The sequence below is a fragment of the Alosa alosa genome, chromosome 5 (assembly GCF_017589495.1).
Source record: "Alosa alosa isolate M-15738 ecotype Scorff River chromosome 5, AALO_Geno_1.1, whole genome shotgun sequence".
In the NCBI taxonomy this organism is placed as follows: domain Eukaryota; kingdom Metazoa; phylum Chordata; class Actinopteri; order Clupeiformes; family Clupeidae; genus Alosa; species Alosa alosa.
This window is the reverse complement of record NC_063193.1, coordinates 22,527,992-22,542,960: the sequence shown is the minus strand read 5'-3', so window position 1 is coordinate 22,542,960 and position 14,969 is coordinate 22,527,992. Positions and strand designations below refer to the sequence as shown.

General features: G+C 43.3%; 2 protein-coding genes across 2 annotated transcripts in view; both read right to left on the bottom strand.

The window, feature by feature from the left end:
- cemip2 (cell migration inducing hyaluronidase 2) overlaps nt 1-6,893 on the bottom strand; it is a 29,050-nt gene extending 22,157 nt beyond the window's left edge. Inside the window, 5 exon segments of the mRNA XM_048243894.1 lie at nt 1,721-1,888; nt 1,890-2,286; nt 2,637-2,777; nt 3,908-4,263; nt 6,680-6,893. Of these exon segments, the coding sequence (XP_048099851.1) occupies nt 1,721-1,888; nt 1,890-2,286; nt 2,637-2,777; nt 3,908-4,241 (1,040 nt within the window). The 5' untranslated portion in view covers nt 4,242-4,263; nt 6,680-6,893.
- A 1,922-nt stretch (nt 6,894-8,815) lies between these two features.
- The window catches only part of abhd17b (abhydrolase domain containing 17B, depalmitoylase), a 13,448-nt gene continuing 7,294 nt past the window's right edge, over nt 8,816-14,969 (bottom strand). The window contains exons 3-4 of the mRNA XM_048244246.1: nt 11,693-11,872; nt 8,816-10,713 (exon numbers count right to left, since the gene is read on the bottom strand). Of these exons, the coding sequence (XP_048100203.1) occupies nt 10,494-10,713; nt 11,693-11,872 (400 nt within the window). The 3' untranslated portion in view covers nt 8,816-10,493. The remainder of the gene's footprint in view (nt 10,714-11,692; nt 11,873-14,969) is intronic.

The following is a 14,969-nucleotide window of genomic DNA, read 5'->3' as shown; positions in this document are numbered from 1 at the left end:
GGCTTCACTAAGTTAAATATAGGCTTTATGTTCAAACCAAATAAGTGACTTCCACTGGCTACTCAACTGTACCCAGTCAGCCATGCATTACATTTCATACATTTCTGGGTCTATAAACTCGCAATGGCTTTCTGCCACACGTCTAAGCATTTGTGACATTTTGGACAGTGATCTCAAACAAAACTGCACGTGAGCAACTCCTGCAGTACCCAGCTCTGCTGAAGGAGAAAGAGAGAGCCCAGTCAAACGGCTTATGTCGCTTTCTCGAATGAGGAGCATATGTTTTGCCCAGTTGGAAGAGGGTACGGGAGAACCGTATAAACACAAAGTCAGCTTTTTTGACACAAATCCTGGAAGCGGGCCTGTGTAACCTTCCAGAGGAGCTTTCCTGCTGGACTGGGACCATCGGAAACATGGGGAGGGTTCCTGTCCAGTTCTCTCTGTCTCTCTCTCTCTGTCTCTCTCTCTCTCTCTCTCTCTCTCTGTCTCTCTCTCTCTGTCTCTCTCTCTCTCTGTCTCTCTCTCTCTGTCTCTCATCATCCTTTACTGCTGGAATGAGTGCACAGGGCAGATAACACAGCTATGCTGATGGTTGTTATGTTGATAGGCTAGGGCTAGGGCTAGGGCTAGGGCTTCCATTGTGCAATGTGAGTTTTAAACATATTTCTTCCCTGTAGACATCTATTGGCCCTGCAAGAACTGTGTGTGTGCACGTGTGTGTACTGCATTTCTGTGTGTGTGTGTGTGTGTGTGTGTGTGTGTGTGTGTGTGTGTGTGTGAGTGGGAGAGTGAAAGAGAGAGACAGAGAGATTAGGCCTGTTGAAATACAATGGGCATCCAGAAGTGTGTTTAGTTACTTACATGGCAACGTACTTTGTGTACTCAGCAACTTGGTGGCAAGTTTAGTGTTGTACTCAGCAACTTGGTGGTAAGTTTTAGTGTTTTAGCACCAGCTTCGAGCACTTTGTGGTCTGATACCACAGTTTATGTTGGACTTCACTGGTCTGTTTGGCATCAGGGAGAAGTGTGAACTCAGATCTGGCACAAAGACAACGGGGTCTCCTCCTCACCACGCCCACAGATAATTCACAGTACCACTTCTCCACTGCACTCAAGTGCAAAACATGCGGCTTCAAAAACCCAAATAGATGACAAAACAGCCATAAAGTGTATTTTAGAGTCTTAACATTAGTTCTCTCTTAAATATTATACTGGCAGCAATTCTGGCTGTGATCTCAGAGTAACTGGCCTTGAAACCATATCTATCTAATAAATGTTTTACACTGTTTTCATCTCAACATTAAACTGGTCATGTTCTGAGGTAACTTTGCCCCTGACTACTGCCCTGAGCTTGGTTGATGTCTGGCAGTGCTAGGATCAAAATAATTAATTAAATGCGCAATCTGCACATTTTTAATGGTAAATTCAGCCTATTACTTCTCGTGATCCTCCAGTAGTTCATTATATGTGTACACTCCCAAAAATTCATGGCTCTGTAAATGTGGGAACAAAAATAGTGGCTCAGACACTTCCATCCAAACACATAACTTCAGGAGGGGTTGATTGATCGTTGAGCTCAACTATCGACAAGTTTTCACCAGAGTTGTGGACGGTACCTATAATGTGGGAGAATAGGCTGGCTGGCCTGCCGTTTGGACCCTTAGTGTTTCAACTCTTTCCGTTCAGTGTAAACTGGTGTTAGTGTGTGACTGCGGATCACCTGTATCTGAGGTCATTGACGTAGCTGCTCCCCAGAAGATTCTGGATGGTTTTCTTCGTTTCCTCCAGCAGGCTCTTGGAGGCGGAGTCGCCCACGGCCAGGGTGACGATGCGTCCCCGCGGAAGGCTCCGGAGCAGCTCGCTCAGGCGCCGCTGCTGTCGCGCCGAAGTCGACGCGGTCGGGCGCCCGAAAGTGGATGACGGCGGCGGTGTCCTGGTCCACCACGCGCAGGTTGATGCCACGGCTGAAGTTCCGCTGGAACAAGTGCGTGCGCTCCAGCCCGGAGGCGTGAATCGTGCGGGTCAGCAGCGTCCAGGAGAGCCGCTCGGTGCCGTGGAGCTCCAGGGTACCCCCAGCGGCCACGCCCACAAACTTGCGCCCGAAGCCAGGGACCTCCAGCACGGCGCTCTCATTGGAGCGGCCCACCAGAGTGATGGTGGCGTTGGAACGGTAGCGGCATTTGGGGCCTCCGATGTGCAGAGCACCGCCGTCCTGGATCAGGATGTGCCGCAGTCGGAGGGTGATGTTCTTGGATCCGGCAGAATTGTCCGCAAAGACAACCAGCCCTTCAAAAAAAAAAAAAAAAAAAGACAAACAAAAAATTAGAATTGACTTCGATTAAATTTTGTGACTGGCTGATGTTGCTCATGGAGGTAGACAGAGAGATAGCCACGCTATATAAAATAAACTTATTATTATTATTATTTGCTTAAGAGAAGGAAGATTTCACCCATCAAATCTAATATTAAATATTAATCTGTTGCATGACCTAATGAATTTATTTACTGTCCCCTCCGGCAACAACAATTTGAAATGCTTTCCAGATTTTCTTTTACTCCTCCATCATTCACTGGGATACATCAGACATTCCTTTTGATGACCGAGAGAAGGACTTCAGCTCATGTGACGCACTCACCTCCTGATTTGATGGTCAGTGAGAAAAGTGTAGCGGAGGAGTCCAGACGAAACTTCTGACCTTGCTGCACCACCACTACCTTCTGAGGGTCGTGACCTGGACTCCAGCTGGTCAGAGACGGGTTGTGGTCGGGGCAGTTCTCTGTACAATGCCAGAGGCAGCAACCAGAATCATTATTATTATTATGTTATTAGTAATCCACTGACAAGGCCATATGTCAGGAAGGCCATATGTCAATTATAGTCTATTAAAGGAAAATTCCGGTATTTAGCACTTTGAGTCCCTTTTCTGGTTTGTTTTGGATGAACTAGAGTGGTGGACACCAACATTTTGAATCGCCTTTGACTAGTCAGAGTGGCTGCCAGCAGGCATACTGTAGGCTACTCAAACATGTCCTAAAACACCCCTTAACGTTCGTTTTCAAAACTGTGCAACTCACCGAGTGGTTAGTGGTGTTCGTTGATGTTCCAAAACAACTAGCGTAGCGAAATACAGTTTCTGTCGTGTTTTATTTGCCATTTTGTAAAATCCCATTGATTTCTGTTGGAAGACTCATTGCACGTTGTCGTTGATATACTGCGCCATCGTCTATGCTTCAGGTTCAAATATTGAGCGGTTGTGAATAGTTCCACAATAGCAAATAAGACGGTTGAAAATCATACATTGCGCCGATATTTTTGCTTTTAATAATCAACGAACACCACTAACCACTCGGTGAGTTGCACAGTTTTGAAAACGAACATTAAGGGTTGTTTTAGGACATGTTTGAGAAGCCTACAGTATGCCTGTTTGCAGCCACACTGAGAAGTCAAAAGCTATTCAAAATGAGTCAGAAAAGTCGAGACAGGACCAATCATCAAAATTTCGGTGTCCACCACTCTAGTTCATCCATAACAAACCAGAAAAGGGACTCAAAGTGCTAAATACAGGAATTTTCCTTTAAGCTTCCAGCATGAGACAAATGAATTTAGAAGTCTTCGTTTCGCTTCACTGACATTCAAAACAACTCCAGGAGTCTGTGTATGTTACATTCAAGGTTCTCATGGAGCTTGGCAAGGACTCCCTGGGATCACAGAGGGATTAAGGAACTAATGAAATGGATAAGTAAGAACCCCCTGTCAGTGAACTTTCACTCTCTCCCCTTTACACACACACACACACACAAACTCCCTGTCCCTCACACATGCCACTGTCTTTTTGAGACACACAGACACACACACACACACACACACACACACACACACACACACACACACACACACTCCACTCACCGTCAATGATGTCTCTGTAGGTCAGCGTGAGGACCAGGATGAGGCAGAGGAAGAGGGCCCCGGTGGAGATGGCTGTGAAGATCAGGGCATTCTTGTTGCTCTGCTGGGTCTGCATGGAGTCCCTCCCCTGACCCCCATCCGAGAGGTTAAAGGTCAAAGGCCGCACAGGCGGTGGGGCAGGGGGCTTGTGCGGAGGAGGGGGTGGGGCCTTGGGAGGGGGAGGGGACCGCATGGGCACGATCCTGCCAGGCACGTATCCGGGTGACCGGTGGCTGTTTCCATTGGGTGGAGGCACAAACATGGGGATATGACTAGGGCCATCACTCACCTGCATGATATATCTGTCTTGCCACTTCCTGCAGAGAGAGGAAGAGAGAGAGAAAGAGAGAGAGAGAGAGAGAGAGAGAGAGAGAGAGAGAGAGAGAGAGAAATGGGTAGATCAGGACTTTTGTCACGGCATTAAAGCTATTTTTGTTAGTTTATGTATTGTATCCATCATCAAATAAATGTCAAAATACTAATATATACATCAATTAGTTGAACATTTTAAATACAGACACCAGTGTAACAGTCTTCATTAACCATCTCTTGTTTTTTTGTTGTTTTGTTTTTGCTGACCACAGGCACACTGCTAAGAGTTCTTTTAAAACCTGAAAATAATGAGTGCACCCACATTCACTTCACAAGAACACATTTTATTTTACAATAAAAGTGTTATGTAAACCCCCTTGTTAAAACAAGCCCAATTTTGCCCTGAGAAAGAGGGTTTGTAAAGGCAGCTCTACCTCAGTGGCTTTCCACCAGGCTTGTTTTGATGGTCGCTCTGCAGCATCTGTGTGACACAGCGCAGCGCAGCGTGTTTGTGGATGTTAGAGAGTTGTAGCTTAAGTATTTGTATGTGGGTGCCTGCCATGTCCTGCTTCAAAAAAGGGACGTGGAACCAATTAGGAGCCACAAATCTGCAACACCCCCACTGTGCCAGGGGTAGCTGTAGTTCCCTGTAGAATGTGCCCTCTAACCAATCTCCTCAGCTGTTTACACACACTGTTTGCTTGGATCTGGGACAATCCTGTCATAATTTGCTGATCCATAATGGTTTCCAGTTTTAATTAAATCATTATGGCATTACGCTATAGTCCACATGGGATGAGTACTTAGATTTTTTTTTCAGGATAGATAAAGAATTCAAAACAGAAAGGAAGAACAGAAAAAGAAAACATCCAAGGAAGATTTTTCACATCTGTGAAACCTTGAATGCAGTGCAACAACTTCATATGACTAAATGTGGTTTGCAATATCAGACCAGACAATCTTAACCGTTGTTTGGCAAACCCTGTATGTCATGTCAAAGGTGCTCTTCAATGAAATACAATGCTACATAGGCTACTCCATCCAAATGAAATGATAGGATTTTTCTTTGACTTGAATACCAAGTCTTCAGCTTCCATTGTGGTAAATATAATTGCTTCCCATTTACTTTCTATATTGTTTTAATATGTACCTATTGCTTAATAACATTGCACTGGGTTCAGAGAATCCAGAAGTCATTTCATGATTTGTGCTTCTCAGAATTGTTGTTGAAGGTGTTCAAGATTGTGCAATCGTTTTGGCTGCATGGGCAAAAATGGCTTTTCTACTGGGAATAAGGTGAAATAGGAAATGGGATAACTCAGTCTTTTCCTGAGCACTAATACCAGACCTCGTTAACAGAAAGTTTCCTCTCTTTCAGCTTCCAGGGAAAGACCACTTCAGCGCTCTATTAGAGAAACTCCAGATTAACCAACTCGTCTCCTGTTCAAAACCAGATGTTAGTGCTGCCCACATAAAACAACTTATGACAAGACTTGATAATATGCTGTGACCCACCAAACCCCCAAAAGCGTATGTAGGGCACCATAACGGATAATCAGTGGGGAGAATGTGAAAATAAAAAAGAGCCAGTCAGAAGAGTTGGGTTTGGTCATTTGAAGGTTTAGCTAATAAGACACTGGAGAAGCGACTATGGCCTCAGGGTCTTACTTACTTCAAAGAGCTGAGAGAGAAACAGCAGGACCACTGAGACTACTGTGGCCGCAAAGAATTTATACAGTCAAAGTGACTGGTCTGGGGCTTGTAAACACCCTACATCAAGGGCACCCCCACAATGGCTTCAAGTGCATCTCTCAATATAATGATGATGGCACATTTCAATTAAGTTGTGATGGGATCTAGTCTGTTAGTTGAATGAAGAGTTGTGGGAATAGCCTATAATTGACTGACTGGAATGCACACATCTCACCCTCAACAAATTTAAGATACACTAATTCAATCAGCAAGGCAGCTTCAGCATTTGTTTAGTGTAAGTCAAAAAATGTCTTAAAATGTGACTGTGAAGTTCATGAATGTCGACAAAACATGCATTCATTGTGCAATCCATATACAATCTACCTGCAAGCGGTTTCATAAAATGGACAGACACGTCAAATGACCAGAGCTAAAAGTTGCTTCTATTCCTGTTGCAGCTTGAAGGATACGGTGACAATGTAGCTATGCCCCTTTGACAGAGCGCATCGCAATCCCATAGTAGCCTAGTGTTGCACCATTTCGTGAAATGTTCAATTCACATGGTCTGGACTGAGGGTTTGACAAGCTTGTTGTTTACCTCTGAACAGCAGTCAAAGTCATGAAACAATTGGCGGTATTGAGCGAACCAGTGTTGGCTCGCTCCGTGGAATCTCATTCACTTGCTAAACGGTCAACAAACTAGTAGTAGTGCTGAGTGATCGACCTTACCTTTCGCAAGATTATGCTGTCCCTTCCCTTGCCATTCGTTCGCTCACATCCAGTCGGCGTTGTTTGAAACGTAAACACAGGTGTGTAGTCGCGAGAAATGACAACTAACGGATACGTTTTAGTGTATTTTTATACTTTTTCACATGGTGTCTTCTTTCGGGGCTATGGTCGGCCAGCCCCTGTCTCAGGCAAGGCTCCGAGAGGAAGTGAGATGGGAGGCAAGCATTGGACCTGAGAGCTGACGAGGAGGGGCCTCGGCTCGACCGCTGTTCACACGTCGTAGGGCAGGCTACGTACCGCTGTTCCCACTTTCTGTCGCTAGTGGGTCTAGCAGTAAGGTTGGCAGTGGCACACGCAAAACCATGAGCAAGCCTATTGTTGGTGTTTTAATCCGATTCGATTGCCTAGGCCCTATATCATAATCGCAAAAAATGGCGTTATGGTGTATTCAGACGACTCGTCTAATTGGGTTCAGCCACAGTGCACGACAGGTCATATTAACATCCAATTTAGATTAATGGTCTATTCCTTTTTGCATGCGCCTAGGCCTAGGCTACTTCCCACTATTGTCTTTCATGCTGGCAGCATTTGCACGAGATAAATACATTTGCACCAGTAGCCTATCAATGTTGCGATATTATCAGTAGGCCTAGGTCTATGTGCAATTTGCTTTTGCAATTTTTTGCCAAATGAATGTAAAGACACAGTGATGATGATATTTTGCAATCAGCTGTAGCCTTGGTCTGCTGAGTCTGTTATAGCCTATTTACTTGTATTGTAGCCTATGCAATATTCTATTAGTATATTAAACGCTGTATGCTAACCGCTATGTTCTTGCACTATTTCCTACATGATCTTATCCTCCTGAGAACCAATCCATAGACCTATGTCCTCTGTTGTGGACATAAGTTCTAGATGCATACCCCTTTACGCTATTCTATCAATTCATGTGGTCTTTTAAAGAGGACATCCTGGGCTTTCTAATGATATATCATGTGATTGGCTGGGTTGCTGGGAACCTCCTCTTCCTGGTTCTCAAAAATGGTTGACATCAAAACAAGCACATTTTATGGAAGGAGGAGAGATAAGTCAAATAGTGTCTTCTTATTAAGCATTCATTATGATGGCAATATATGGTCTTGTTAATGACAATGTCAGGAATCATATGATTAATTTTGAAAGAAGTTAAGTTATTTACATTTTGAAATAATAGTGACTTTATGAATGTCCATTATAATGGACACCAGGACCAAAATATTTAGATTTTTTTGGGAAATTTAGGAGATCATTTGTATAGGATGAATGAGGGGGTGGTCAGATTTGGAGCTCTCAGGTGATGAGTGAGTGAAACAGAGCTGAGGACTATGAACCTGTGCCTCAAGAAGATAGTGAGGAAGAGTAAGACTAAAAAATGAATTATCGCAGATGAAAGAAAAACATGAAAATGAAATGAACAATCCAGAAAAACAACTGTCCAAAAAGGCAAATAAAGTAGTCTAGAAGGATAAATAACATTTTCCCTTATATTTGGTTAAGTTTACCCTTAATTTAAAGGATAAAATTAACATGAATTAACAGGGGACATGTTATAAAATTTAAAATAAAAATAAATAATAAAAAAATAAAAATTGTAAGATGTTTTTTTAATCCTAAATAGAAAGGAAATGGTTTTTCTTGGTTCTCAGGAGGATATTGTTTCAGTTATCCAAAAGGCTCGACCAATATTATATGGCAATTTTGGAAAAATAACTAATAAAAGTGAGGTCCCCCACCCGTTGCTCTTTGGCACCGACCCTGATATATGCTCTGCCCAAACCATGGGGTTCAAGTGCAAAGACAAGTAACTTGCAGCTGTTGCTGTCCTTATGAGGCAATAAAGACTTTAGAAACAGCAACAAATGGAGTTATTCTTCACCTTTCTTCAGTAGAGGCAATATGGTTGTAAACATTGTAGTTGAACTAATTCCACAATGTTCTCTGTTTACTCCTGAAAAACATACCCGGCAACATCAAAAGCCAAAGTAAAGCATTGTTCTTTGAATCTGGACCCTTCTGCAGAAAATGACAGATCGTGTTGAATTGCATAGCGCACATCATAGAAGATTTAACAGTGGCCTAATTTGGACAAGAAACAAATTTGTTTAAACTGTTTTTTATTTCCTGTATCCATCTGTAGTAACTATAGTCAGTATTATTTCATATTATAAGTTCCTTCAATAATGAAACGCAGCTTACAAAAAAAAAAAAAAAAAAAAACACAGGATGAAAGTTTGAAGTGTGTAGTTCAACATTAGTCCAATTATATTTTAAAGAATATTCAATTAACAGCTATATCAGTAACAATATTAATGAGGATGATAAACAGTAATAACAACTGCCTTTATCATTATTACTACTCGATAATACAGTTAAGGATGAAATAATAGTTAAAAAAATGCATCACTTGTAAAATGGAAATGGATAGATAACAAGCAATTTCATGTCAAGTTTGTCAAGAAAGTAATGTTTTTATGAGGCTTCAAACATCAAACATTTCTGTCTAAAAATCCCCCATACCTCATCTCAGCTACTCATCTATTAACAATACAACATGTCCATCTATACTTTTCAGACAGCGACATTGGCAAAGACAACTGCCTAATAATAATAATAATAATAATAACATATGGGTTCTCTGAGCATCTAGTGCAGTATTATTGATCAACTCTGAGTAGTTAATATTATCTTGATGCTTTGACGTCAAGTGATTTTTAACAGAGGTACAGGTTTACAGCACCCTCGCTGTCTAAAACCAACAAGCTGAAATGACGTTACAGACAAATGTGCAAAAACAAGGATGAAGGCTACACCTTGCCACACTCTCATTCTCACTCTGTTTTCCTACGAAGCTACTTTAGTGATAGCACATAATGTGATGTCATCTGTTGTTGTGTGTGAGACGTGCAACAAAGCTTCTGGAGCAGCCACACTGGGACATCGTTCTGTGAACTTCTACTCTTGGTGTCTGCAGGCGATCACAGGATGGGCAGGACGTACGATTGCATAACATGGAATAGCTGTTGTTTTTAATGTCCAGCATTTCTCAAATCTCTAAGACAGGACCGTCATCTAGTTTTGGAGCTGTAGTTTGTTTCTTTCATGTACAAACTAAGGGGAAAAAATACCATTTTAAGAGAAAGAAAAAATATTTCTAGATGGCTATTTCTATAAACATGTTCATACAAAATGAGACATCTGAATTCACATATCGTTGCTTTGATATGCAGAGGATTTGGCAACACTGGCACAGCAACCATGTATGTCAGGGTTTTTTTTTTTTTTTCATTTCATTTCGTTTTGTTTTGACTTTCGTACAGTACTCAGTCATTTAGAACACCAAAAAGCATATAAGAAGAACAAAACAGAACTGCAAGAAGAACCAGTGACTGCGACAGAATGGTTTCTGGTTCCATCGTCATTGGGATCACAGGATACTGACTGGTGCTAGTTCCAGCATAGTCGACCTGCACATGCCATCCCAAGAAGAGGTCAAGGGTTGTTACCGTGGATCAACGAGTCCTCTGAAAGGCAGCAAGAAGGCCACTTGCAAAAAAAAGAAAGAAAGAAAGAAAGAAAGAAAGAAAGAAAGAAAAAAAACACACATCTTGAATGAAATGTTGTCTCCAACAACCACTGTGCATCGCAACGTACAACAATAGAAAAGATAAAAATCATTAAAAAAAATTCAAAGAAAAACAAGAGAAAAAAATGCTTTCTGAAGTTCACAGTTGCTTAAGTTGAGCCCACAGGGTGCTTGCAGCGTTATGGAGTCCTTCTACAAGTTCACCAGCTCATGGGCCACAAACTGTTTCAAGCGCTCCAGGTACTGTCCGTAAAGCTCCACGTCGTTGTGGCCGGCACCCTCCACCCACAGGGGCTCGACCGGCCGCTGGCAGCGCTCGTACAGGGCCAGGCCGTGGGAGAAGTCAATCACTTCGTCCTCCGTACCGTGGATCACCAGGACTGGAGACGTCACCTTGGAGATCTTGTCAATGCTGGGGCAAAAATAAGGGAAGTTACACTTTTACCCAAGGATTGAGCTTGTACTTGAAATCCACCACATTCTCATCATTGAACATAATCATAGATACAATTAAAAGAAATCCAAGTTGTTGACAACACAGAGCATATCTGCTTTGCAAATGGATTATTTGATCAGGTGACCACTAGAGGGTGCTCGATCCTATCCTATCAGCATTCTAATGGCATTAAAGCAGCACAACAGACCTTCTCTCCCTGGGAAATCAGCAAAGAGGCAGGGGAGGAAATGTTTCCAGCCAGGGCAAATTAATCATACAGCAGCCAGGGGATTAACGCTGCATCTGTGAGAGTAGGAGCCGCGCTGTACTTCACTCACCCTCCTTTTTCAACATAGCCATGGCATTATGTGCTCACTAAATGGAAAGCAGGCAGAGGTGTAGCACAGAGAAAAAACAGAGAAAAATAAAGGACAGAGGAAGAGAAAGAAAGAAAGAAAGAAAGAAAGAAAGAGAGAAAGAGAGGGAGAGATAGCCTGACGAGCCAGACCCACATTAAAATGTAGGGTCTGGGCACTCACCGTTCGCAGTGCTCAGTCCGAGGGGCGGGATAATCAGTTGTCTTTCAAATTCCCTCTGCACGCAATAGGACAGCGGCAGCACTATGAGTCCCATGCGTTTCCCACCAGCGGAGCTAGTTGGCTAGTTCAAACCTTTGCCAACTTAATAAAAGCTTAACTCGTGTCACACTGTTCGCCAACAGCAACATCCATCTTATTTGTTTTCAAGTAGCAAGGAATTCAAGCCAAACCGTTGCAACTCTGCCATCAATCATTATGTTAAGCCCACCTAACGACTCTATACACGATTTCATTGGCCTGAGTTTTCGATTTCTGGATCTCACAAACCAACGGAGAGTTGCTAGACTAGCCCTGGCAGACCGCTAGAGGCGCGTCTAGATTTCTAGGCTAAGGGAGAGAGACACCGAGACACTCACTTGGGGAAGGCGTCGAAGCAGTAGGTCTTCTTGGTGTCGGGGAAGGCCACACGCATACCAGAGGTGAGGGGGGAGTGGAGGATGACAGCAGCGCTCTCGTACCGAGACGCCAGGTCCACCGACGGCACCGTGCCGATGCTCTGGCCGTACACAATAACATTCTCCGGTCGGACACCGTACCTGTGACACAAAGGCACAAAAACCAGAGCAGTTACCAACTGCACATCAACAGCATGACAAATCAAGCACCCACCACCACACCAAAACACACAGACACTAACACACACAGAAAATGTACATAACTACTGGGTAATAGGTCTCTTAAGTATGCATCAGCTTTAGCCTAGTGCTTTACAAATTTTCTGTGTCTTTCCGCACAATTTGTTTTACTGAAATTACAGTCGTAACATACACGGACATAAACAGACCAACACACAAACAAATTTGGAGAAAAAAAGCTATCACTCATGGCATAATCTGAGATCAGTGACAATTAACCTACATAGAGTAAACATGAACATTGTGAGTAGAAGGGGCCTTGGGGGGCATTATCCTTATCAAGCTGAATTGCATATTCCGGTTAAATCAGCTTACAGACTGCAGTTACTAGCAAAACAGGACTTATAAACAATGTGTGTCCCCTCAAGTGCAGTAAATAGGTGAAGGTCAATACGCTTAGTTAAATAGAGGGAAGGACTTGAGATGTGCTGTACTACAACTACAGCCAAGTTCTCCCTCTCCCACTCGCTCTCCTAGGATGGGGTGGTGGCCTGGTCTCGTGACTTAGGGGGCGCTAGGGAGCACATTCCAGCACTGATTAAGGAGAACGTGACCGGCTCAGTCAGCTGACGACCCCAGAAAAAAACAAGGGATGGAAAAAAAAAAAAAACTCAAAGCTGCAGGCTGTCTGGGTAGAGATGGAGATCAGTCTTCCATGTAATGTAGCAGGAGCACAGATACAGGCATTTAGTAAGAGAAGGTCACCACCTACCACCACCACCACCACCACCACCCCATCCCTAGCCAAGAGAAACCAGAAGCAAAGGACGTAACAACGCCTTTCCACAACCATTTCACATATTCCTTTTTGTGTACATGTGTATGTGTGTGTGTGTGTGTGTGTGTGGTGTATGGGACACGTTGACCTTGTTTTACACACGAATAGTGATGTTATGAGGGTTAGAACTGCTGGTTGTCCCACATCAAGCAACAAGATCATGGAGGGCCGTAGCCCGCATGCATCCTCAAAACAAACTGAACCGTTCTGCTTTCATTTTGCCCGTGAGGAGCCTTAGATCAGGGCAGGGCAGGGGATGGTGGGCAGGACAGGGCAGGCGAGGGCGCTAGTCTGGCTTTATTTCCTCATGGTTTCCCTGGCTGGGTGAACTCACCCTACTCTTCCTGCACTCATTTCCACCGATTACGCAAGCCCTCCAAAAACGCCTTCATCTATTTAGTCCTGAGGGACAAACTATGCACACACACAGGCGCGCCCATACACGCATGCATAGCCGCTCAATAATGCATCGCTACATTTACCCCTCCCCGTCTCATTCACCTCCTGCCTCTGCTGTGTCTGCAGAGACATGTCATAAACCCTTTATTTACACCCAGATGGATGACGCGCGTGTGTGTGTGTGTGTGTGTGTGTGTGTGTGTGTGTGTGTGTGTGTGTGTGTGTGTGTGTGTGTGTGTGTTTTGATGTTGAGGTGCAAAGCTAAGGGATCAAGCGTGCCATGGGGGCTGATGAAGGCAGGCCACATTTTCTAGATCCCGATTCAATGACTCTTAATTTCAGAAACAGCCCTGGGCTTGAGTATAGTACGTATGACTTGTCTGATAATAGATTCAAGGCTTTATGGATATTCAACTGTAGCCTACTTGTTTCATGGCTCAAATGTGCACATATGAATTACATGTGACGCAATGTGACGCACATATGAATTACATGTGACGCAACATGTAGGCCTACAGTTCAGCGACATCATGTGCCAGTGTGGACTAGCAATGAGGGAAGAGGACACATGCCAGTATAAAAAGAAAGAATGGAGCGCAATTACTGGACTGATTAACATTTAAAATGGTCTGACTTGCCCTAGGTGTGGAGGCCATGGTACATAATAGAGACCGTTTATTACCTCATCTCCATCTCCGACTACCGGATAATAGGCTTTCATCAACCAATATAATGCACTGATGCGCTACAAATGAAATCCAAATGCAAAAGTAAATAAATAAATAACAACAGTGAGTGAGTTGGTCCAAATTAAGAGTTTGGTTCCAAAATTCTATATCTCCGTTTTTGGAAAAATTATGGGAAAATGGAAAAAAATTATTCATGAAAATTCATTACAATGGTGGATATAGCGTTTTCAAATATACCCATATCCTTTTCTCATTAATATGTGCTTAAGTACTCATCAGAGTATAACAGTAACTTCTGTATCCCTAAACAAACTTAATGTGAGTCAAATTCATTCAAACTCTACATCCAAACATAGTGAGATTGGTTGACTGTATAAGTAGACCACTGAAGAAATAGGTCTGTGTCCACAAGCATTGATTAAATGATGGCATGAACTCACGTGAGCCAATTACCCCCTTACTGAGCCTGAGACCCATCCTTGACCTCAGTGCTTAGTTGTCTCTCAGTACTCTTTTGTCATACTCTATGTGTGTGTGTGTGTGTGTGTGTGTGTGTGTGTGTGTGTGAGCGAGAGAGAGAGTGAGTGTGTGAGGAAGAGGTCAGAAGAGCAAACCCTGTATATTCAATGATCAAGCTTCTGATTTTACAAGGAATACCCCCACACACACACAAACACACACACACTTCCTGAACAGAGAAGGTCGCCATGGCTGCAGCTGGTCCTGTCCTCTAAGGATATCAGTTGCTAAGCAACCAGTCAATATTTGACTTGGCGAGATTTACTGATAGAACACCACCCCCACCCCCACACACACCCACCCTCCAAGTCACAACATACATATATTTAAACCTTTGAACCTAATGCAGAGCAGAAGGGTATACGTCACCATAACACACACAAACACCTATTTAAAGTGGTCATCAGAACCCTGAAACCAGTTTTTTTATATTACGGTCACCCTTTGCCTTTTGGCACCCTAGTGCTTAGTGCTAAGGGAACCAGATGCAAGCTGGGCTTTTTGAAGTGCCATGAAATATAGGCTACTGTATGTGATGGGCCTATATGAGCTGATCTGGGCACACAGACGCAGCGTCCTCCAGCACCATAGCAACACATCCCCTCTTCTGTAC